Here is a 25,718-nt window from a genome sequence, read left to right on the forward strand (position 1 = left end):
GTTGTTGTGGTTGTCATTGTTGCTGTTGTTGTTGAGCAGTAGTTTACAGTGAGTGGACTTGACAACAGTCACATTTCACTTGAAAGAAGATAAAAATACCCGAGTCGCTGAAGTGAAAGAAGTACAACCTGTAGGGAGAAAGAGACAAACATACGGACAGACAGACAAACAGGAACACAGCACAGATAGGCCTACTGTGTGGGAAAAACAACACCATGGAATTGACAACAACATCAGCAACAACAACAACAACAACAATAAATCAGGAAGACCAAAGAAAAACGTCGCTCTCGAAAAAGCCGTTAAGGAGAAATGTCGAGCCGTTTAAACAAACAATTTTTTTTTCACTTCTATGGTTGACGAGAAATAACTCATGATTTCCCATCTTTACCACTTTACACTGCTTTTTCTATCAAGAAAAACGCTGGAAGTGATAAGAAATTACAAGAATCGAGTGGGGCAGAATCCTGTAAGACCGCGCTTGTCTCTCACTCCCTTGATCAGCTCACCCCAGCACCCTCTGTGATTCCGTCTGTCTCTCTCACAACTCACAATCTCATCGATCCCAGTGGCCGCCGAGGGGGACTCACCTCACGTTGAGAATCAATGCCTTATCTCCAGGACGCCGCTTTGTTTGTTGTCGTTAGCAACGGGATGTGGACGACGCCATGAACAGACGGCGCACAACTCTCGGACCCAAACGCTGTGTGATGACTTCCCCTGTTTAGATCTGCACTCAGACACGCTCGGAGAGGAAAAAAGGGAGAGAGAGAGAGAGAGAGAGAGAGAGAGAGAGAGAGAGAGAGAGAGAGAGAGAGAGAGATGGGAAGGGGTGAGAGAGAAGAAGATAGAGAGAGGGAGGGAGAGAGAGACATATATGGAGAGAGAGAGAGAGAGAGAGAGAGAGAGAGAGAGAGAGAGAGAGAGAGAGAGAGAGAGAGAGAGAGAGAGAGAGAGAAAGAGAAACCTTTTTCGCCCAGGTGAAGAAGGGGTGGGGGGTGTTGAAGAGTGGCTCTGTTTGTGGCAAGCAAAAGTCAAGCTTTCGCTGTGTCTGTGCGCTTTCCTCTTACAATATGGTAATATGGTCGTGAATTTTCTATGCCCTTATTGACAACATTAAGACCATAAAGAGGCGGGCTGCTTTGGGTCAACCCTGGCTGAATGGAATACATCATGCACACAATGTATCTAAAATATAAAGACGGAGAAACTATAAAATGACTTCCCCTCATAGTTATCGAACTCGCGTCTCCTGGGAACAACTGTGGGGAGCGTGATCATTTATTCACCAGACTCCCATTAACGGAACGCTTCCCAATGGTGAAGAAAGTCTGGCCTGCATAAATGATTAAGAGCAGACGCGAAAACGACTTGCTGGTCTGGCGGAAGGTGAAGGACACATTGTTGTACAACAGTACACATTGCATTTAAAGTGCAGAGCCAGCAAAGCTGAGTATATATATCGTGCTTGATTACCATGTTGATGACACTGTTTCGAATCCATTTAGTTTAGTTTTAGTAAGAGTTTTACTGCGGTCGTACTGCATAAGATAAGATAAGATAAGATAAGATAAGATAAGATAAGATAAGATAAGATAAGATAAGATAAGATAAGACAGTGCTTTATTATCCCAGGGGGAAATTTTCCTTGGATGTACAGGATCGGAAAAACACAAGCAGGCATGCATAAAAGATTTGAATTATTATATATCACTCTCATTAAAATTCAATATATGAAAAGAAAAGTAAAGCTGACAAAATGTACATCAAATGCATCATTATTCAACCACATTGTCACGCAGGAATTTAAATACTAGACCTTTAGAGTTATATATATAGATACATACTCTAAGAGCAACACACATCTATGCTCATTCTGACAAAAGCCTTATGCTAGAAGGTAAAAAAAACTTATTTTATATCTTTCTTTCTTTGTTTGTGGAGGTACATATTTGCCGCTTCGTGATCTTACAATTTGTGTGGAAAAGGGGTGTGATGGGTCGTTTATAAAGGTCATAAGGTCATTTAAGCGCACGAAACAAGTTGGTTGCATCCACAACAGTTCACAGAGCTGCTTGATTTTCGTCAATGATCGGATTAAATGGTTAAAAATGTTGCAGTAAAAATTTCAATCTGAAAAAATAACAATATTTACATCTTTGTTAAAAGGCAAATTGCCTTTACTTTATGAAAAGGAGAATTCTGTTGGAATCAAGGACGAAGAACAGGTCTTCGACCCAATAGATGGAGGTTTGAGTATGAGGACTTCGGACTTCATAATAATAGTAAATAGCATTTGTATAGCGCATATCCCCGCTCGACAGCAGGCTCTATGCGCTTTACACTATATTATTACCCCAGCAGACCATAGAACATTCCGAAACATTCTCAGCTTCCTGGGAAGCATGCAGTGCAAGCAGCTGATTAAGCGCTCAAACACTAACACACTGACAATATCTTTCGCTGTCTAAAGCCGGGTACCCATTCCCACCTGGGTGAAGTGAGGAAAATTTGTGTAAAGTGCCTTTTCCAAAGACACAACGTCGGGCCCGTGACGGGATTCGAACCCATGACCTTACGGTTGCGAGTCCGAGAGCCTAACCACTAGGCCACACCGACTTCGGTTATTTGAGACGTTCAAACACACACTGGGCTCTGTCCTGCCGGGGACCAACGATCGACAAGAAGATCGTAAAGAGAGCATGAACACCGTGACAAGGGAGACAACCGAACTTTTAAAGTCAAGATTTACCAGAGACTTTAATTACTCTCTGGATCTACCCAGAGACTTGTTCATTGTGTTGTTGCAATGATTGTATCCTTCAACCTTGACTGCATTCTGACTTTGTTCTGAATAAGGAGCGCACTATTTGGCTTAATTTGGAGTACAGCGCGGTTAAAAATTCGTGGCGCAACTTTTTGTCAAACATTTCCCAAACTATAGAACAGAGACTCTCCAGCTTTTGCACAATGACTTGTATCAATTTGTCTTAACGACTTATAAAAAATCCAAGTGGGTAGTTCCTACAGATTCTAAAAGGTTTGCAGTTTTGACAATGTCGCTTGTCAAAGCAAGTCTGTCATTGTTTATCAAATCGTGAAGTAGATCTAATGTTTATAAAGAACACTTGCTTTGAAAACTTACTTTTAGTGCAAAAGAGTTAATTGTAAAATTGATTTCTTGTAACAAGTTTTGCCACTAAAAAGTGTCATTGGTGAGCTGTGACGTAGGCCGTATGCAAAATAGTGAGTGAGAAACGGGAAGTGCTGTGAACAATCCCATTTTTTGCGTGACGGAGATTTACGGCTATTTTATAAAGGCCTACATTTATAGCTTTTTTTTATGTAGCCTCATTCGCGTAAAAATATGATTAAGTTAAGACAATAAAATAAATAGATACAAAATGCTGTGCAAAGTATGGATGACAACGATTTCCCTGTTAAAAAACTACAGGTATTTGAGGATAAGTTGTGCCACGTACTTTTTACCGCACTGAAGGCTGAAGGAGTCTACCATTCGCTAGGAGTATTCCCCTTGACACGGGTCATTTCACAAAATGGACATCGCTGTTGTTTGAGTGGCGGTCTTTCCAGGTTGTTAATGAATGTTTTGCACCCAAATCGACTCGGTTTAGACCGTTAGGAGGCAGGCATCATCCTTTAACTCATCTGGTTAGGGTCAACCCAGACTGAGTCAGAGGGATACAGCATGTGGACTAAATGACCTCCCCCCACACAAAATACAAGAGACTGCTTCACACTCACACGAGACTTGTAACATGAAATCATTTCCAATCCCACTATCATTAGGCATTGCGACTCCCCTTAACACAAAAAAATTCTCTGGTCTATGAAGTACGTGTTATCAGGGTTTTACTCAATTTCCTGTTCCATGTGTATTGAACTCACGCCTTCCGCATACAATGTAAATGAGCCTAACAACTACATCGCACTTCTTTCTGTTACCAGCTATCCACTTATTGTTCTTACCTCCACACAACGACCACCTCAGTAGAGCCAGCATCACCTCTTTTTATTCAAGTCTTGATCCTCCAGTAGTTCAAGTTCAAGACTATTTGATTGTATAGTAATAGAGTAATAATATAAGTAGTAAAGTAGTAAGTGTTGCAGGCAGAATCAACAGAATGCCCATCATTCGTGAGGCAGGCTGCTGCAGTTCTGCCTGTCAAAGTCAACTCGAGGTGAATGGGAAACAGTATTCCAGCTAGACAGAGAGAGTAAAGTTAAAAACAACTTTCCCCACACAGGAACCAAAAATAAAATGCGAGGCATTGTGGTGAAATCAGGCGCTCGTCAAAATAATGAAATCGAAGAAACGGATTTTTCTGCCAATTTACCTATTTTTTGTATTTTTGTTTATTGACTCAATACCTTGTATGTCCATATAAAATCATATTTCCATGTGAAGTTTACTGAAATACGATTAAAGCCACAAAATAAGTTTATTTTTCAGTTTTCAAGGACTCTAGCGCTATTGAAGTTACCAAACCGTACTTTGGGCGTCATTTTCTAGCTAATTGTACCGCTGAAACCAGGCGACCCCCACCTCCTTCTTTAGTTTAGTTTTAGTAGAAGTTTTACGGAGCTCGCAACTGCATAAGGTCATTTGAGCGCCAGAAGATTAGAGGAGTTACAAGAGAGTAACAAACATAAAAAAGAAGGGGAGATAAGGACGATAGATGTTTGATAGGAAAGAAGAAGCAAACCACACACCAGAGCACCCGCCAACCACCCACCCCACCTCCTTCAATTGCAAGCATCTTGACTTCTATTCAAGATAGATGGGTACTTTTTTCATTGACAGCAAGGCAAGTGAACAAGATTTCAGATGATACCAATAACTCCACATGCCCAAAAATTGCAGAGCACCCGATTTCACTGAATCGTGACACAAATTTACTGTGTGCCATGGCTAAGAACATAGCCACTACATCACAGATACCTGCTGGACCAAGGAGCACCAGAAACCTGAATGTAAATGGAGAACTACATTAAGATAATAATTCAAAGGAATAACAATATCAATAATGATAATATTAATATACCACTTTTATTAATCCTTTGGGGATATAAAAGTCAAAGGTATACATGCAATAATTTAGAGGTTACGTCAAAGTCACGCAGACACAATACATGGATATCACAAGACAAACATAACTTGAACAAACACACGACACGTGCTTCATACTACATGCCAGTCTGTGCCCCATTTATTCAGCTCCATCGTCAGGTACACATGTATTGCCCCGACACACTCCAGTTTCCATAACAAACCCATAATAAACGCTCGTATAAAGACCACCAGTCTAAGGCAATCACAAATGGAAGCTGGAAGAGACATATACAGTATAGCAGGATAGGTCGAACACAGAAGACTCAAAATTATGCACCAGTCGAACAGTGCACATGGTCCCATTTTTTTTGCACCTCCATCTTTGTAAAATATCCCTCGAACTACCGAGGCTGGTCCCAACGAATTCGAGCTATCCATGTTTATGTTATACTGCAAAAATAAGGAAAATTCTGCCGGGTATTGAAGAGGGTTGAAAATGGCATTTGGGAGCCTGTTTGAGTTTGCAGAGATTGCGAACAACTCAAAACACCTATTATTTCACCGAAATTTTGAAGTGTTTGATTTCTTAACCTTCATATCTTTCCCTTGCTGGCAATATTTAAAGGCAGGTTTCCATTGGCATCACTACTGTAATTCCGTCAATTACAGTAGAACATGACTATAGCCGGACTTTTAGTGTCAGAAGAAAAATCCCGACGTAGTCAAGTTCCCGCTAGTATAAGATTAGAATGCAAAGGAGAATTACTGAATAATCACACACTACACGCCCTCCTCTTCTTTTACTTTTTGGCACATCACTTTTGAAGTGGCTCACGTAACGCGTCTCTCAATACCATCTCTGTCTGCTGCCTGCCCCACCTTACTCAACACTGGACTGGCCAATCACAACGCCGCACCGCTGACTGACTGTATGGAGCCCGCCTACAGCCCCCCACCTCCCAACCCCCTTCCTCCTAGCTAGAGCTAGCTCGATCTCTCCCACTGTATCCAAATTCCAGCATGTCCTTGCCCCGTTAAACCCAAGCACAGGTAACTGAGTTTACATAGAGAAAAACAGGGGATTCCGGTCAGGTCCCGCTGCAGCGGGTGCCGCAATAGTCGTGTTCTACTGTATTTTGTCATCGCATCATTGACTGAAGGCAAACCTGGAAATACTGAATCAGAATAGACATGCACCTTGACAATACAGTTATACTCTAATTTTCCTCCATTGTTATGTTTGAAAGTCAAATGTCACCACCCCGGAACACCACTTCGAATTATTCTTGATTTTAGTAGTTGAAGCATAAATTTATTTCCTCGCAGCCCTTATCATGCTCCCATAAAATCATCACACAAACAATTTCTCTAGACCTAGACTGGATCGATAACAACAACTCGAGACCTAGAAAAATTTGAAAAAAAGTTTTTTTTAAATAGTGATTTTCTATCTAAAATCACAAGCCAATTTACTTGATTAACTCGCAGATTTTCCAGCAGCTGCAACAATCTGAAGATAGACAGAAAGAATGACTGAAGAAAGAAAGGAGGAAATTGGCACAGAAAGTTCGCTATCATGGCTAGCCAGATTTCGATCAATTTGGAGGTAAAAAAATATATTACAGACCTACCCGCAAAGAATGTATAGCAGGACAACGGCTGATTACAGATGCGCAATGTGGCAGGTTCCTATAACATTAACTTATTGCCGAGAATTACCATAAGTATCCGGAACTTATAAGAGACGATACGAAGGCAAGTACGGATCCTTTGTCACGGAATTTCGGTAGCCCTACGCTATCGCCATCACTTTTTTTTACGGATGGAGTTGATAACAATGAGGGAGCAAGTACAGAACTGTCAGAAAGTACGGATTTTCTGAAAAAATACGGAAGATTGGAAGCACAGTCAAGTGTCGAGGAGGAGCAAAGTGAATCGATGGTCGATGGGGGGGGGGGGGGGGAGGACAACAAATGCTATTTTCAGTATCTACAATCTTTTTTTTTTATAACGTCTATCAGCAATAACAGTAACAACATTCTCAACTCTTGCTCAACTGTTTTGCCTCTGTTGTAAATAAGAGAGAGTTTAGTTTGTTTTAGTAGAGGTTTTTCGGCGCTCGCAACTGCGTAAGGTCATATGAGCGCCAGAAGATTAGAGGTGTTACAAGCGAGTACCGTAACAAACATAAAAAAGAAGGAGGGTAGATAAGGATGATAGGTGTTTGATAGGAAAGAAGGAGCAGACCACACCAGAGCACCCGCCAACCACCCGCTAAGAGAGAGTGTCCGTTAACCTTCTAATCATGAAGCTTCAAACAAGTCAAATCTAAAATCTATCCAGGTCTCATATATCAACAGATATTTACAATTCAAGATTCATTCATTTCATTGAGCTATCTTACACATGCAGTTGTATGTAAAAAAGAAAAAAGAACCCAACAAAAACAAAATAGATTAAGACCAAACAATGGGTGGGAAGACACAAATGTTCATGACTACACTTTCACGATCTGTGCCCGGCAGGCTGAGGAGGGAGGAGATGACGATGATGGCGATGATGAAGAAGCGAGGGTTGGGACATCAATGACCATTCTGACATACGTTCCACCCACAAGGCCGGTGGTCAAGCGACCAGGATTCACAAAACAGCAGCCATCGACGTCCTGGTGGAGTGAGGACACATGAAAAAGAACTGGGTAAACTTTTTTTTTTGTTGAAGTAGAGAAAAACAATCACACGATATCAGTCAATTATTGGAAAAGTAAGACAAGCATACAGAAACAACACAGACAGAAAAGAACCAAAGATATACCAATAATACCCTCCAACAATCTTCAACACAGTTTTAGCTGAATATTGAGTGAAATGATCACACTGACACAAATAATCACCTTGAGCTTGGAAAAAAATGAAAACACAAATTAATTTAGAACCTGAGAACAAGATCCAGAAGATCTGAATTAACGGAAGAGTGAAATCAGAACCAGTCTCATGATAAAGAAGAAAAATGTCAAGCCATGGAGTAAACAAGTTGAATAGGAAGATTTCATTACTATCCGACTTCTATGACAAAATGCTTGGAATAAAAAAAAAAATCCATGGACTGGAAAGATTATTTCAAGCTTTATTCCAAGAGTCTTCTTTAAGGTCAATGCACTCAATACACACAGACAAGTTTACCTTGATGAAAACTTCGACATCAATACACAGACAAGTTTACCTTTATGAAAACTTCGACATCAATACACAGACAAGTTTACCGTAATGAAAACTTTGACATCAATACACAGACAAGTTTACCTTGATTCAAACTTTGACATCAATACACAGGCAAGTTTACCTTGATAAAAGCTTTGAGGTCAGAGGGCATGAGTAACAGGTGTGGCATGACAGGCAGCTGGGCGTGGGCCTCCCACATCCCGTAGTCCACGTTGACGTCCTCCGACGGTGGGTACAAAGGATAGTAGCTGCAGAATGTACCAGGGGAAAGAACATATGTACAAGATACAGTCTCAACAGTACAAAATATTCTGCATCCTTACTGTATGTATGATTTTCTGCATCTAGACAGACAATCTGAAAGCAGTATGCAGCATGCACGATACAGCTTGGCCTGTGTAGAATTTTAAAATATTGATAAAAAAACCCAACCAAACAAACAACAACAAAAAACCCGCCATTGTTAAATTCAGTCATATTTTTTCAGCAATGAAAAACTTAGTAAAATGTGTTACTTTCAAAACGGGAAGGAAAGAAAAACAACAACAACAACACCCCCCAACCTACTTTACCCCTCAGGGTTGAATCTCCTCAGCAATATCCATTCCTTCGAAATGGATCCAATTATGAAAAAACACGTCTTTATTTGACGCAAACGCACCAAACTTTTATTTCTTGAGATTACTTAGATTTTACATAAGTTACATCCAATACACCTCTGTGTGCAGTAAGCAGGGTTACAACAAGAATGTTTTGTAACAACGTCCACAGTACAACCAGTGAGTGCGCCTTTTCAGTTCACAGCAGTTTCGAGATAAGGAGGCTTTATATCAACGTAACCATTTAAAAGTAGCATTCTTCCGAAATCTGAACTCTTTTTCTAAAACTAGTTCGTTTCAGGTTCATTTTTAAACACAAGTAGGGTAAAAAAAAAAAAGGTGTTTCGTCAGCTTACGGCAGTATAGTAGTTGTCTGTGCGGAAGAACTGCCGAAGTCTGAACCTATCAAGAAAGGCTTCCTAGCGCTTCTCCCTTTTCTGTTACTAGCAGTTGTAGGTGTAGCTCTTTTATTTTAGAGGGAACCATTGGTTTCTCACCACCACTATCACTCTCTATTAAATCACCCGAAAAACCACTATCGTAGGAATAAAATAAACCTTATTCTCAAATAAAGTCTCAAACAAATTGAGCACCTGATAATTTGTAAGCCATTCAGATCTACCAGAACGACTGATTGCGGAGATGGAATTTCATTCACATTTGAAGTGACTCAATGTTCAACTTCAACTGAAGACAATCAATCAAACTGTATAAAAATCAACATCAGAAAGGTTATTTCTGGGTAATTTTGTGTTCCTTGTTTTACTACAAAAAACATGAACATAAAATCACAGAATACAGGTATTACACAGGAAAAAAATCTAGAGGCCAGAGGAGAACCAGCAAATTGGGAACACATCAGGAAAGAGCAAATTAATCCACAGAAAAGAAATAAACATGTTCTGGAATAGAGGTGTCGATATCATTGTATGTAGTGACATCATTCTTACTTTTGTTTCATTCATATTATCTAGTCAAATGAACATTTCAATGAATTTTTTGTTTCCTACGACTCAAGTGTTTGAATAGACTTAGTATCAATGAAAGCCCGACCACATGTGACGTCAACAGTGACACTGACAGCTCTACTCACCTGCGCTGACGGAGGATGTGCTGAGCAAGACGACTCATCCTGTCAGACCCGCCAGGCGCTCCGCTGAAAAGGGAAAAATTATTTTGACTAAAACGGTAAATTCCATATCTAGAAAATTGTATTCCTCCTCAGCTCTATTCTAACAAAGAAAACAATTGGTGTATAAATACACTTCACCAACAGACATCCCTGCACTGAAAACAATTACCCTTGTAAACTGAGAACAAGCTTTTACGTTTTTTTCCCTTCAAAAACATTCCAACACAGGTAACAGTTAACACTTTAACAGATACACTTCCACAAGATACATCTATCTTATCTCACTTCCCCACACAGAAAACAATTACGTCATCACAGAATTCCAATAACACTCAATTAACACTCACACAGACAGCTCCGACTTGCTCAAGTGCATCAAAGAATCGGTGGACGTGAGGCCAAGAACAACACCATTGACCCTGAGAGTGGCCGGATCGGAGACAAAGATCAGATGTTGCAGGACATCCAGTTCTGATGTCGGCCTCTGAGGGGAAAATACCGGACAAGACTGTAGAACTCAGAAACCATACGACAAACCTTTAAACCCGGTATCACTGACATTAAAATTATGTAATTGCACAAACTCTTAACAGGCTAATCCAGAATATAACTATCTCCCCTGCAAAACAACTTTGTAATTCATTCATGACCATATTTCCCTCATAGCAGCACCAATTGCCTGATGTGGCCAGGATAAATCAGATGATAGTTCAGCCACAACTTTCTCACTGAAATTTTTTCTACAGGGCTTAATCAGAAGTTAAACAAGTGAAGAAGAACTGAACTTTTCCATATACATAGGTCTCAACCCAGAATTCTAAAAAAGGAGGAACTTTCCGGGTGATCGCCACTGAAACCCATTTTTGCAAAAAACCCATTATTATTATACTGTTGAACCCTAGAATGCTGAAATAAATTGGCCCAGATATAAAAAAATAGTTTTAACAGATCCGAACAAACCCCTAGAGCCATTCACATGAAACGCCTTCCCCAAGACAGAATACTTCCTACCTGTGAACCGTCTGCCAGATGGCTGCTGATGCTGTAAGGAGGTTGTGGGTAGACATTGCTGCAGTGGTGGACGTCACGGCTCGAAGACACCACGACGACCTTGCAGCCCAAACTGCCAAGAAATAATTTTGTAAGGCCAAACAACCTTGAAATTGAGTACTGAGAAGCACTTCCACACAATAACATTATTCAATGCAGAAAAAAGCAAGACAGACAACAACAAGCATATCAACACAATAACGGTCATTCAATGCTAGGATAAAAGCAAATAGGATAAAATAGACAGACAGATACAACAGATGGAAAGAAAAGTAGGACCGTCCAGTGGTGCCCTCTAATCACCAGAATGGCTTAGGTAAAAATGAGTAGGCCTACATTGGCAAAATAGCTATCATAATATCGTGTTGGGAGAAAGCAGGATACAATAGCAGAGACAACGAGAAGCACATTGACACAACAAGAAAGTAAGATAGACATACAGATACAACAGATTGAAAAGAGGTAGGACCTTCTAGTAGCGCCCTCCAACCACTCGCACAGAGGAAAAGCACCTGCACCCACTGTTGTAGCACCCTAGCCATTGAGTAAAAGGAAAAAAAGGCACAACCTCAAACTTCATAAAGGAATAACAACTGGAGTTATAGGGTTTCCCATGCCTTCAAATCATTGAAAAAGAAACTATTACAGGAAATCTGGATACATCCTTACATAAAGAATGTTCATGGCAAGAGGAATCTTCAGCAGAGACACACATTGGTGTGTGTGTGGGGGGGGGGGGGGGGGTCCTTGAATCCTCAAACAGCCAAGAGAATAGCTCATTCAGATTAAATAACAAATCATTTTTTAAAAAGTGTTTCAAAACAAATCAACAGAAACAACTTACTCTTGAGTGGCTCTCCCGATTTCCACCATCTGCTTGGTGAATAATTCATCAAAACTTTCTTCAACGTCTCCAGTCTAGATTAAAACAAAAGAGAACGATCAACAGTGACAAACTATTCTGCACAGAACATTTTGCTGCATCGAGTCATTTCCCTTCCCAGTTGTCAAAATCTGGTATCTCATTTTCACAAAGATGTTGCGGTGATGAGCCTCTGGACATTTAAATTTCCAACTTGATAAGCCCCCCCCCCCCCCCCCCCCGTAATGACAATAGTAGAAAGAAGTGGAGGCAAACATCCACTGACTATTGTAACCTTGTACCCGGCTAACCTGTCCCTAAACGACTGGCTAGGACTAAGGCTGTCAACTGCTTTTGGCAAATAGTGTATCCATCACAAAGATTGGAATAATCTTAGTTCTTACATTTAAAGTGCATAATAAATGGACAAAGAATATGCTCACATAATTTTTAGGGACTGCTGATTTGTTTGTGAGCATTCTATAAAGAACAATGCTAACCATACAGTGCCATTCTAATAGAAATGGAAAGAAAATCTATGAAGGAACTTGCTGACCAATTAACAGTGTTTTTTTAAAATACTACAGAGGCAGCAAAACAAACTTGACAAATTACAAACTTCTCCCAACTACTAAGTAAAAGTGCTCTTTGCATAAAAGCCTTAAAAGGCATTAATAGTTTACAAACTTACACTTATCAGTGTATTCTTGAGGTCAACAAACGGTCCCATCTGCAGAGAAAAAAAGACAAGACAAAATGAGAAAAGCTAATCATCATTCAAATTTGAATTTATCTACCCTTATGGTTCAAGACTTTTTCAAGTCATTCTTTGAGTTTGAGAAAATTTAAGATCTGCATCATACATTGACACAATAGTGATTCATGGGTGAGAAAAAGTAAAACCTAGAGAGAAAAAAGCAGGGATCTTAAGTAGTGTCTTTGAGCCATCTACTGGAGTTCCAGTGTGGCACAGAGCAAAGAGCACCCATCACTCACCAGCACAACCAAATCTGGTCTGTCTCGATTGACGTATTTGATGAGGTCCGACAAAGGGGAGTAATCAAGGCTGTTGCTTGGAGCATACGGGCCCGCTGCAACCATCACTCTCAGCTGATTGCCCACTGAAAAGAAAAAGTATTTGTATGAATAAAAATAAAGTCCATCAACTAAATAATGGGTAATTTGTGCAGGGAACTCATAAAGCACAAACAGAAACAGGAGGAAAAAAAGAAATCCTAAACGCCCCCAGCTTTGTAAACATTACTGACTGAACACAGTGCTCACAGCTATACATACCCACAGTAAAAGCATACGATCCAAACAGAAACAACAGAAGGGGGAAAAAAGTAAGATTGACCAAGGCTGTGGTACCCTCTAACCACTCACAGAAACAGTAATTCAACAGTAGTTTTCTGGGCTAGAAGATCTGTCTTCATGACAAGATTCTCAATCAAAACTAAAAATAACACTGATACAGAAAAGAAGTGAAACAAACATACCATTTTCTAAATCCGGAGTGACTTCTGGGAATGGCATTGGAACAGACTGCAAGAGAAGAAATTTACAGAATTGACCGTACACAAGTATACATATATCACTAGATATCGATGTCAGGCATGCCAAAAGACAAAAAAAGTTTGTTTTTTTTTTTAAACATGTAAAAAAAAATCTTAATTACTTTCACAAAATTGGAAAGTTCTTAGGAAGAAGGGAAACTCGTAAATGTAAATATGCTGGGCATCAAAATTACACAAAATGACAGTCCAGATTATGTATTATTATTCTATACTGTAAAATCAAATGAAATCATAGCTTAAATAGTGACAAGGCTAACCCACAATGAAATAGTAAAAATTCCTAAAAAAGGCAGTGGTTCTCTGTAATCAGCACACAATTTCAAAACAATGTTAACGTAATACCTGTTAAAACTTTCAAAAAGTAGAAGGGAAAAACTGACCAAAGGAAGACAAAAAAGAAAATAGATAGTTAATCCAACTCCAATTTTAAAAAATCAAGGCTATTATAGCCCTGCACATCTCATTTTCCTTCCACGAACTGAACATTTTTTTCTCTCCATACAGAAAAAGGGTGTATATTAACTAAACCATAGTTCTGCTTCCATATCAAATGCTTGATGTACGACTCCGCAGTGTGCTATTTCCAAAAGTAACACACAACAGTCTTACACTGAGCCGTATATATGAAGTAATGACCCTTTTTTAAGCTTTAGTACACATTCTTAACATCTGGTAGCCCCTGTCAAACACTAAAGTATCAGTACACAGACACTTACATCATAGATTTTATGAACACTGAACTTCTTGCCTGTTATATTGACACCATCACAGGCGATGACCTGGAGAAAAAAAAAGAAAAAAAAAAAGACTTGCATTTGTAATCGCTTCTGTGATCATCTTTTTTCCCCCAAGTACCTCTAATGATCTCACAGTATCATAAGAAATAAGGCAAATACGGTACTTCCTTATTCTACCTAGCAAAAAAACATCACAAAATCTGGGACATATATGTTCTGGGTTTGGGGTTTGGAAAGTCAAAACTTCAGAGCCAATCTGGCAGTCCTCACAACACAGTTACAAAGTTACAGGTGAGGCTAAAGGCAACATTGAAAAGAAGTAGGAGCAGACCACATCACGACGCTCACCAACCATCCATGTGTATGTGTACATCAACAGAGGATATGAAGATGAGGAAAGATAAGATGTAAGGAAATATCTGTGCAAAGGAACTTAATGTTTTATGCCATAAAGGACACAGATAAGACATTGAGAGGGATGGCACGTCTGGATTCCATTGATATAAGACAAATACACATATGAGATGCGTCACATTCATAAGCATACATTAGTCTCACAGGATGATGGATTGCATTTTATGTCACAGATATTCTTCTTCAAAAGGATAAAAGTAAAATATAGCCCCCCGCAATCGTCACTTTACCCTTCCCTGTTCCTGTAAGACGTAACTGCAACCCCACAGTGACTCCAGATGTGCACCAGGTCAAGCAGTTTGAAAAGGGAGTATTACTTTATTTTTACACAATCAAAAGTAGGCCTTGAGAGTTTTACAACACCCACGTCACAAAACTCCAGCAAGCCACCCACCTGTCCTGGGAAAAGGCTGAACTGCTTGAGATCCGTTAGGTCAAGGCTGATACATTTCCCGGCTGACGTCTCTCGAGATCCCTCCAGCAACACCGACTGTTTGTTCAATTTGCCGATGCTGTCGCAGCACACACGGCCGCACACAGTGACAGCCTCCTAGAACACGACAAGGGAAAGGAGAAATGATGTGTAAGAGCAAATTAGAAACGAGTGTGGGAGAGGTTCAAGTGTAAAACAGCATCAGCATGAAGCAATAAGTCTTATGTTTCTAGAATGCATCACAGCTCTACTTCTTACACCTAAACACACCCCTGATGCTGAAAAGAACTTAAAAGTAAGCTGGCTTGAGCACCCTTGAGGCCCCAAACTTTATGTATATTCATCCGCCTTGGCCTATATCCTGACCCAGGGTGAGAAAGGCAATGATGACGATGATCCGCCTTGAGGTACTCTTTAAAAAACATAACAATTAAGAAGTAAATTATAAAAGATACAGAAAGTAACAACTCTCTAACCTGACATGGCAAAGCAAGATGAGCGTAGTCCTCAATACCGTGAGCATTTTGCAGCACTGTGCCCATCTCTTGAACAACATCATTGAGAACTGAAACAACATCATTGAGAACTGAAACAACATCATTGAGAACTGAAACAACATTATTGAGAACTGAAACAACATCATTGAGAACTGAAACAACATCATTGAGAACTGAAACAACATCATTGAGAACTGAAACAACATTATTGAGAACTGAAACAACATCATTGAGAACTGAAACAACATTATTGAAAATTGTAGCAAAACAAAACAACTCCACATATTTACTGCCAAAACTACAGCAAAACACTTCAGGTGAATCACTGAGCACCAAAAAATAAATGAAAATGAAAACAAAATTCAATTAAATATAAAACCTAGGCCCATACAGTGAAGAAAAAAATATTTACCGCCCCCTCTCTCCGACATTTTGTGAAACATATATTTCATTTTGGCAGCCAACTCTGTATCTGGATCATAATGTGTGACTTTACAGCCATGTCCCTCTCCGGTCCATTTGACGTTGCTGGTGTTCCCAAATTCACTGACCACATCGCCTGCATTGGACCGAGATGAAAACTTCGCAGACGGTGTGGCTCTGTAGGAAGACATGCAAACACAGATATGGACTTAGTGATATATATAAATATATATAGAAAGGGCAATATATCGTGGAGTCCACCAAACAAAAATACTTCAAAAACAACATTATACCGAAAGCAAAGAAAATTCTTGACTATTATCTTCTATTTATTTGAGCAACGGCCTCTAAACCAAAAAAACCCTGACCATACTGAAGCAAATCCAGCAGTACCACAGAGTTCAGTTTAAGTGAACTCTATTGAGCTTTATTAGCGTAACTGGTCCTTCATGGGAAGAAATTGCCTGTTTCCATTATAAGCCTGTGACACAAAATACACAGCACTACATAAACACATCACATTCTCCCTCTCTCACTATTTACCAAGGTTTTCACTTCAAACAAATGACAAATGAGACTCAAACTTTGATTTAGAATAACAAAATGTGAGTCGAGAAGATTAACAGCATACAAATGGAGCAGATTAAGTATTTATTAAAATACACAAGATTGTGTAAAGTTACTTTGGGTAATGCCCATAAACTCAAAATGCAGAAAAAGGACCTAAGCACAGCTCATGTGTCGCGACACGGTGGAACTAGGTGCACATTAATATTTGGGCATATATAGGAAGTGATTGGTATCATCTTAAAGCAACTCATTTGTCCATCTGTCATTGAAAAAAAATACCCCTCTGTCTTCAATAGATGTCGGGGTATTTTTGATTGAAGGAATATGGGATCGCCTGATGTCACAGGTAAAACTACGCAGGGAATAGTTTGTGACTTCCATAGCTTGAGAATTCTTGGAAGTTGAACATTCACATTTTTTAGCCTTTTATTATCCAGAGAAATTATGTGTTTTTAAATGGACAGAAAAATTTTTGAGTAAAAAAAAAGCCATAAATTATAAATATTGCCAAACCGGCAGAAAAATGTCAGTATTTTCGACTGAATTATTTTGAGAAGCGCCTGATTTCACCATGATTGCTCACATGTTTTTGGGACCACCTTATTGAATTTAACCTCAGATAACAAGGACATGTGACTTTATGAACCGTTTATATTTATAATTATAAACTCGTCAGCACTACAGAGTAAAGATTTACATCATCATTATGAGGACAAGCTGCTCTTATTTCTTTTTGTTGGGCCAACTTAGGCTGGGTAGGATATTATAACCGTATAACGTTCCAGCAGACAGGAAAAAAAAAGACGTTTGATAACCTTGATAACGAGCCTACCCAGGCTAGACTAAAACTCCTGTGGTTTGCAAGGAAAGGAGAACATTTGAAGAGCCAGACCATTACACCAGAGATGTCAGTAGAAAATAGGAAACAAGAAAAGAATATATACGCTAATGTACTAACCCAGCCGGAGAAATAGCAACTGGGGAGTAGGACCCGTTCACCATTGGACTTTTGTTGTTTAATCCAAGCTGTCGCCTTTTGGAGGAATTGAGATCTTCGGGGGTGAGCTGACGTTTTGCTGCCTGTGTTACTTGAGACTACACAGGAATGAAAAAAATAACTCATTATTGTACAATTATGAGTCTATCTAAGACAGTGTGTCTTAAAGGGAAGTTTATTAATGTAACCGAGGCATTAACTAGAAAGACGGTTTTGAAAGGAAAGTATAAAGAATAACAAAAATTGGGAGGAGTGTCAGAAGAGGCATTCGTAACGACAAAGATTCTTCAGCCTTACTCAGATAACTCTGAATCAATATTGGTAAGATGTACAATTTTCTATATATAATTCTCCACAGTGTTACACGTGTGCATGAACACAATCTATGTTCACACTGGCAAACTCAGCAAAAAGAAAATCTTACTTTGTAACACAAGACAGGCGGAGCACAAAAAGAACTACTGACTTAAACTTAAATGCCCTAATTATCAAAGGCAAAATTACAGACAAAAAACAAAAACAAATACACACAAAATATACTATATATTGACTCGAGAGAAAAACAATTAATAACAAAATGAACAAGGATTTATCAAGAGAAGGAGTAGGAGCCAATTATCTGAACAACCATAAAAAGGAAAAAAGTGAACAGACAAGTCCCCCCCCCCCCCCCCCCCCACATTAAAACCACAAAACCATGCAGCAGCAAATAATCATTGCTTCTTACCTTTTCTTCAGGTGTTGCATATGATCCAAGAATTTCAACATCATTTTCGAAGGCACTATACAGACAGAAGACAGAAAGAGACATTGTTCAACCAGAACGAGCACACAGTGGCTTTCACCAAAAAAAAAAAGTATGTACTTATATATATGTCTGTATTTTCAAAATACAAATTTACAAATGAAGAAAATCAAAGAGCTAGTTAGTTACATTTCAGGCAGTCTTAAAATAGCAATGCGTAACGATTTTTTTTAAAAAGCACTCATCATTAACATTTTGATAGATATGACTGCAAAGCTGTACCTGCTAATGTTCTCTTTGGTATAAAATTTTCCTTTCTTGTCCTGAGGGGTTTTTGTCTTATCTTGCGACAGCTGAAGTTTCTTGAGCAGCCACTGAGAAAAAAAAAAAACTTTGTTGAGAAAATAAAGCAGGACCAAAATAGGCGAGCATTCTGTGACAACGCTTATATAATATTACTCACCATGGGAAGCATTTACAATTTTAAAAAAATAAAAATTCCTGTGCACCAAGAGTAAGATTTAAAAGATTACATATCATGCCTGCTTTAAGCACGGTCATCGGGAGAAAGCATTTATAAGCGTGCTTAATGCTGAAGCGTGCTTGAGCACGAAGTAGACATTGTTCATATATCCAAAGATTTTTAAGTTGAAAATTTTCTGAGTTATTACCTTTTGTAATTGTTCGTAAGTAGTGGTCGTGCACAAGTGTGCGCTGTCATTTAACCCGCCGCGGCAGTTTTCGTTTGATTCGTTTTGGGGTCGAATGGGAAAGGAAAACTGAATTTAGACGGCCAGTCACGGTACAGCACACAAGGCCTAGGCCTACACACTGCCTGTGCGTACCACTGTCCGCTGTGCCACATTCAAACCACCGCCTTCATCACACTTCGCGCGCGATACATAATCATGATTATCGGATAGCGAGGGGCAAAGGTGAAATCGCAGCCAGCCTCCCTTTCTCTTTTTTTCGTCTGAGTGTAGCTTTGCCTTAGGCTAGATCCTATCATGTCCATGCACGCGGCTGTGTGCATCTCTTTGCCTTCCTCTCCGCGTGCGTAAGTGTGTCTCCATCACTTGCGTTTTTGTGTTTCACTTTTAACACACTCACTGCTGCGGTGTACACTGTTCGAATTTTGATGGGTCATCATGAAAGTATTGACTGTCTTGTAAATGAAACGTGCCCGAAGCCGAAGTTACCGTGCTTAAAGGCGTGTAATTTATATAGCAAAAATTCGGTAAGAGCCGTTAACCGTGCTTGAGTCCGAAACGTGTTTGAAGCCGGCACGGACTGCAAAACAAAGACACCTTTAGCGCTTAAAAACAAAACATTCTGATCTTAAGTGAACCACATGAATTGTTTCATTATTTCTAGCTACTTTTTAAGTTTCAACTCTTATTGTCATACCAATCTTTGGCCACATTCAATGCCTGAGTAAATACAGAAATTTTAATGTGTGTGCCCCCATCCCAACCATTGTCATTCATGAGATTTAATCTTCTAAAACAAAATTAAATGAACTCTCAACTCCCTTGAGTATACAAATTCACAAGAGGTGCTTCCTTCGCATTCACCAAAGCCAAAGCAGGAAAGCATACTATAAAATTCAATACCCGCAGTTCAGGGCACATCACTGGATTATTCACGGATGATCTCTCCTCTTTATCGACTTACTTCTCGATCAAACACATCCAACGTATCCACTGACAAGTTGACTTTCCTTGAGGCAGAGAAAGCCATCCATTCATTCACAATACGATTAGCATCAATGCTCCAGGATTTGCACATTCCTTGCACTGAAAAAAAAAGATTATTTTATTTATGTATATAAAAATGAAGAATAATAGTTTACGCAAACTGGACTACCTTATAGAAATACAATTGTAATTCAATGCTAGAACAGTTCATAGTTACAGAAATACTCTAGAACTGGCATGGGGTCTAATTTTTCAAGGATAATCTAGTTTTGGCCCCGAACATTTCAATACCAGTAGTAACTCTATCCTAACCCAACACACAACCCATAAAGTTACTCTATGGATATTCAAGTACTCTTGGGAGTAAAACCGGAGATGCCATTTTTCAATAAGAAGCCTGCTACATCTACGACTGCTTTCTCAACGTCTTGTTGTTGTACGCACACCATTATATTGTTGATTATTATTATTTCAACTTAAGTAAAACAATATTTATTTATAAACAAGTTAAACATTGGGACACAGAATGCAGCTTCCAGACTCAGTAATATGAGACTTGAGAATCTCAAGTCAACACAGAGTCAGTCAAAAGTAACACTGACACTGACAGCATACACTTGACTTAGTAGAGTCAATCATTAAGGACAAAAAATCAAAATCAGAGCCCGATCATATCAGGGTTGGGTTGATTTAAATCAGTTGATTTTTTAAATTTAAATCAACTTGATTTTTAAAATAAAAATCAGTGATTTAAATCACTTTTAAATTTTTTTATTTTTATTCAGTTTTTACATTTCAACATTCAGAATTCCTTTCCTTGGTTTCATAAAACAGATATAAGGTTTAGTAGACTAATATAATCATGCTTAAAAGTCTGCTTTCCCCCCTTTCACTGTAAAATAATACAGTATTCAATTTACTTTTTTTTTTCATAATTGAAATCAGAGCTGGTTTGATTTAAATCAGTTGATTTTGTTTTATTTAAATCAACTTGATTTAAAAAATAAAACTCAGTGATTTAAATCACTTTAAAAAAATGTATTCTGTTTTTATATCTTTAAACATTCAGAATTCCTTTCCTTGGCTTTATAAAACAGATAGATAAGGTATAGTAGACTAAAATAATCATGCTTAAAAGTCTGCTTTCACCCCTGTCACTGTAAGTAGTAAAATAATTACTGTATTCAATTTACTTTTTTTTCATAATTGAAATTAGCTTTTTCTTTTTCTTTTTATACAAACACAAGCGCGCGCACACACACACAATGTAATAAAATGCAAGTTTATCTATGCATAATTACACCCCCCCCCCCCCCCCCCCTTCCTTTTAGACTGACATTTTCTTCATTTTTTGTCTGTAGCCATAATTCACTGGATATAGCAGATTAAGGCTTTCTAAAATTGCAGCTGCTTAAATTAATCATTAGCTAAAATAAAGACAATGCATTTTGCACTAAAAGAACTTACTTTTAGCCACCAAAAATCCCAAACTGAGTCGGCATTTAAAAAAAAAATAAAAATAAATTTTTAATCCGATTTAAATTTAAAAAATTGATTTTTTTTATTTTTATCAAAAAAATCACCAACCCTGGATCATATACATATCTCTGAATAGCACAGTAGATCACAGCCACCCTAGACCAAACTCAAATAAAGGCCTTCTATCAGGAGAAACAGGAACATTTCCCGAAGTCAAAGATCAGGCTTTTATTGGACTCCTAAATGCTACGTGAGTCCTGGACCTGACAGCAGTCACTGAGAGTGAGAGAAGAGAATTTAGGTCTTTTAGACTAGAGCTGTTGACTGTTGAGATGAGATGCTTCAGTAATCTGCAAATTTTATAATCTAAAGTAAAGTGTCACCTATGATGAAATGAAAAAAAGCATATATATGTCATTGTAGATTCTATCGACCGGGTCTGTATACTTCGGGACTTTGTTCCCGGTTACCGGGTCTGTAACACTCCCTTAAAATTTAAAAAAACAAAACAATTTAAATCCCCGCAGGAGCCTAGAAAAATTGGCTAGCGCTCTGGGGGCAGTTCACGAAAGGTCACTCTTACAATTTACAAATTGTTCTCTATCATCCTATTAGATCAAGCTAGGCCTCTATACGTTCTGAACACCCAGGTTGGCCTTACAATAAAAATCCCTTGCATTCTCAGACCAGGTGAGAATTTTTATAATAATAATATTCATTTTATTCTCACCATCCGGGTGAGAGTATAGATGATCTAGATACTATTATTCTCCCCCCGGGTGAGAATATATACGGATATTATTCTCACCCCGGTTGAGAATAACAACAGCCGTTTTTATTACACATGGCCACCTCTATTCTCACCCCTGGTGAGAATAGCGCAGGCGAGCTTTTTGGCTATTCTTAGGGCTGGATCCTGCTCGCCAAATCTGAGAGTGGCGATTCACGATTCAGTCGACTTCAATGAATCGTGAGTATGCGAGCGCTCCTGGAACACTAAGTCTCGGGCTCGTTGTATACGTGAAACGGAACAGTGTCATATTAACGCCACTTCGCGAGTCCCACTCTTGTTGTCCCGCCATCCTCTTCACTCCTCACCCTTCGTTGCGCTGCTATACTGACCTCAATTAGCGACCCCAAAAAATTCACCCCCCCCTCCCCCATGATTTGCTAAAACAATGGCTCCATAAAATTCCTTTGTTGTGTCTATTGTTTGGAACCCGTTCATTTGGTTTTAATAGGGGGGTTGGACTTCATGCCATCTTTTTTGTAAAATAAGGGGAGCCATACTAGAAGTGTTCCGTTCCGTTTTTGCGCTCGTGACTTGACTTGCAACCCAGCTGTAGGTTCCAAACAAGCTACAAGGTGGTGACAGCGACGGGAGTGAATCGGGAATCGGAAGGCGATACTGTTCCGCGTTCTGTTGAAGTGAATCACGAATCGTGTTCCGCAGAGAAGAGTGGCGATTCAGTTCCGTTCTCGCGCTCGCGACTTAGCTGTAGCTATTCTCACCCGGTGTGCGTTTACTGTGACAGCCTAACCCAACCAGTGTAGCGTTCACCGTGAACCACAGAATTCTACACTGTGAGAACAGAACAAGTGTAGAATTCTGTGCCATGAACAAACGTTCCAGCGGTCTTGTCAAAAGCGTGCAATTTTGTCCGTGGGCAGTGAGAGAGAGAGAGAGAGAGAGAGAGAGAGAGAGAGAGAGAGAGAGAGAGAGAAAGAGAGAGAGAGAGAGAGAAAGAGAGAGGAGTAGCGCGAGAATTTCCGGGCAAAACAAAATGGCGACCCGTGTAGTTCGGCTCGATTCGAAAAGTGAAATAGCCGTAGCATCTTTGTACACGATCAAATTAGCTTACTTTTGTGCTATTAAAATACCATTTCTTCTTTTGTTTTGTCAATCTGATCATCCACACCAATAGACAGTCCGAAATTAGGAAAAAACAGGTCTTGTTTCACACCAGGTGAGAATAACCAACACTGGCAAGTCTCACCCGGGGTGAGAGGTCGATCGTATTTTTATTCTCACCCAGGGTGAGGATAGCCACTTTTTAAAAATTACATTACAACGATGGGTGGGGCTATGGGTGGAAGCAAAAGGGTTGTTCAAACCTTTCTCTTTTTGTCATTTTTGAGGTTAAACAGTGGGCGCTTTTTCGGTAGTTCCCACCCCCCTCATTTGAGCCTAGATATCTAGATCTACATCCTAAGATCTAGAAATCTAGAGATCTATATATATAGATCTAGATCTATACACATTTGATCCGTGGCGAGCTAAGATCAAAGCTAACAACTGTAAACCATCAAATTATGGTAAAATTCATGGGGCATGTCCCCCTGAAACCCCCCATCATATTTTTATTAGGTCAGGGGGCTTGCCCCCCTGAAACCCCCTTCTCTTGGGGCCAAAACCGGCGAATAACAATTGCAGGGTGGGAACTACCGAAAAAGTGCCAGGTGTTCCTTCTCTATGACTCTATGAAATGCAAGCACTGGTGACAATGGAGAAGTCAGACTGCAACATAGACATAGATTCTAGATCTAGACTCTTGATTTAGATTCTAGATCTATCTATGCATGCATGTCAGAAACTCGAGGGTATGGTGACTTGAGACTGAGAGGTGTGAACAAGTTTTCAGTGATCTTGTAGTTCCATTCGTTAAAGTCCACGACCCATTTGTTTACATTCAGAGAAGAAATCCAGAAGTCTTGAAGGCCAAATACTATTTGAATTAGGCTACACAAAGAGCAGGGATGCAACCTAACTGCAAAACATCAAATTAGGATAAAATTCAGGCCCCCCACCTCCATTTTTTTTTTAGGTCAGGGGGGCAAGCCCCCCTGAAACCCCCTTGCTTGACTTTAATTTTAACGAACGAAACTACAAAATCGCCAAGTTTTCAACACTGCTTGCAGTTGCAGACCATGTTGAATGTTGGGTGCTTTTTCGGTAGTTCCCACCCCCCTTATTTGAGCCTGTCCTACATCTAGAATCTAGATCTAGATCTAGATCTATACGTTTGATTCGCGGTGAGCTAAGGCTAAGATATCATAATCAGAGATATCAAACCTAACAACTGCAAAACATTAAATTATGATAAAATTCAGGGAGGCATGCCCCCCTGAAACCCCCCTTCCTATTTTTATTAGGTCAGGGGGGCAAGCCCCCCTGAAACCGCCCTACTCTTGTGGCCCAAACCCATGAATAAAATTGCGGGGTAGGAACTACCGAAAAAGCGCCGAATGTTGATCCCACCGGCTGGGCCTCTGACACCCCCCAATCCCCCCCCTAAATTCCCCTGTCTAAGACGGAATTTTTTTCTGACTCCCTAGCGATTCCATCTTACACAGGTTCGACTGTCTAGATCTAGATCTAGATATAAGTTATAAGTCTAGATTCTAATCTAGATATCTAGATCTAGATCTAGAGATACGGTAGCAGAAGATTTTATTCGGCAGAAGAGCTGAGAGGAGAGGCCCGGTCCATCTCACTCCGAGCTCATCAGGCCTGTCTTAGTAAATTCTAGACGAAATCTAGATCTAGATTCTACGTCTAACAGCTCACAAAGCTTACATTTCAGTAGTTCATCATCGTCAATTTGCTCCCCAAAAGCATCAAATTCGTCTGCTATTTCCTCGGATGTGACACCCATTTTGAAGCGATAGTGGAAGTTCCCTACTTTCGCATTTAGGCCTTCTATTTCACCAAGTCAAGTGAAGGATCGTTCCGCCTTCCGGTGATCGAAGTCAACAACAATGGACACATTTCCCGCAAATTTTCCCTTTCCACTTCCGAGTTAAACGAAATACGGTGGCACCCTTCAATTTTAACCCTAAGGGAAACACCTCAAAAGATGCCCTCTTTCCAAGCCTCTTTCCCGTACATTATTTTCCTTCACCTCTAGTTTGCTATTCATCACAATTTTGGTCTCTTTTATTCCTATTTACGTCTTGAATTATTTGCCTGAGTATCTGGAGAGAAAGAATTTTACTCCTCATTTTTTCGTGAAAATGTATTTATTTTTTCTTTTGCCGACCTATTGTAACTCTACACCGTTGTTACTTTTTATAGAATGGTCACATGGCTATGGCATCATATGGCATTGGTAAACATGGCGTTCAGTCGATAACGGTAACGCTTGACTGTCCACTTCGCAAGTTGTGGAAGTGTGTGTGTTCATTTTCTGACTATTGCTATGGCTAATGAT

At 39.5% G+C, this 25,718-nt stretch overlaps 1 protein-coding gene across 1 annotated transcript; it reads right to left on the reverse strand.

Annotated features, from left to right (window-relative positions):
* Positions 1-5,046: 5,046 nt before the first annotated feature.
* LOC101864276 (DNA polymerase alpha subunit B) lies at positions 5,047-25,297 on the reverse strand. Its single transcript, XM_005112392.3, has 18 exons — positions 25,085-25,297; positions 20,006-20,127; positions 18,614-18,705; positions 18,314-18,368; positions 17,548-17,684; positions 16,009-16,196; positions 15,576-15,664; positions 15,061-15,216; positions 14,232-14,294; positions 13,438-13,483; positions 12,935-13,059; positions 12,630-12,668; positions 11,921-11,994; positions 11,038-11,149; positions 10,374-10,510; positions 9,988-10,050; positions 8,417-8,543; positions 5,047-7,739 (listed from the first exon to the last, which is right to left on the reverse strand). The coding sequence occupies exons 1-18, from the start codon at positions 25,161-25,163 to the stop codon at positions 7,572-7,574; spliced, it is 1,872 nt and encodes a 623-aa protein (XP_005112449.1). The 5' UTR covers positions 25,164-25,297; the 3' UTR covers positions 5,047-7,571.
* Between the last annotated feature and the right edge of the window lie 421 nt (positions 25,298-25,718).

This window comes from Aplysia californica, unplaced genomic scaffold, assembly GCF_000002075.1.
Source record: "Aplysia californica isolate F4 #8 unplaced genomic scaffold, AplCal3.0 scaffold01258, whole genome shotgun sequence".
Lineage (NCBI taxonomy): Eukaryota > Metazoa > Mollusca > Gastropoda > Aplysiida > Aplysiidae > Aplysia > Aplysia californica.

Excerpts from the sequence above, each read along its gene's own strand:
- LOC101864276 (XM_005112392.3), bottom strand. The coding sequence starts at position 25,163 with ATGGGTGTCACATCCGAGGAAATAGCAGACGAATTTGATGCTTTTGGG. Across the intron at positions 15,665-16,008 it reads AATGTCGGAGAGAGGGGGCG|TTCTCAATGATGTTGTTCAA; the intron begins GTAAATATTTTT and ends ATGTTGTTTCAG. Across the intron at positions 12,669-12,934 it reads GACCAGATTTGGTTGTGCTG|ATGGGACCGTTTGTTGACCT; the intron begins GTGAGTGATGGG and ends TTTTCTCTGCAG.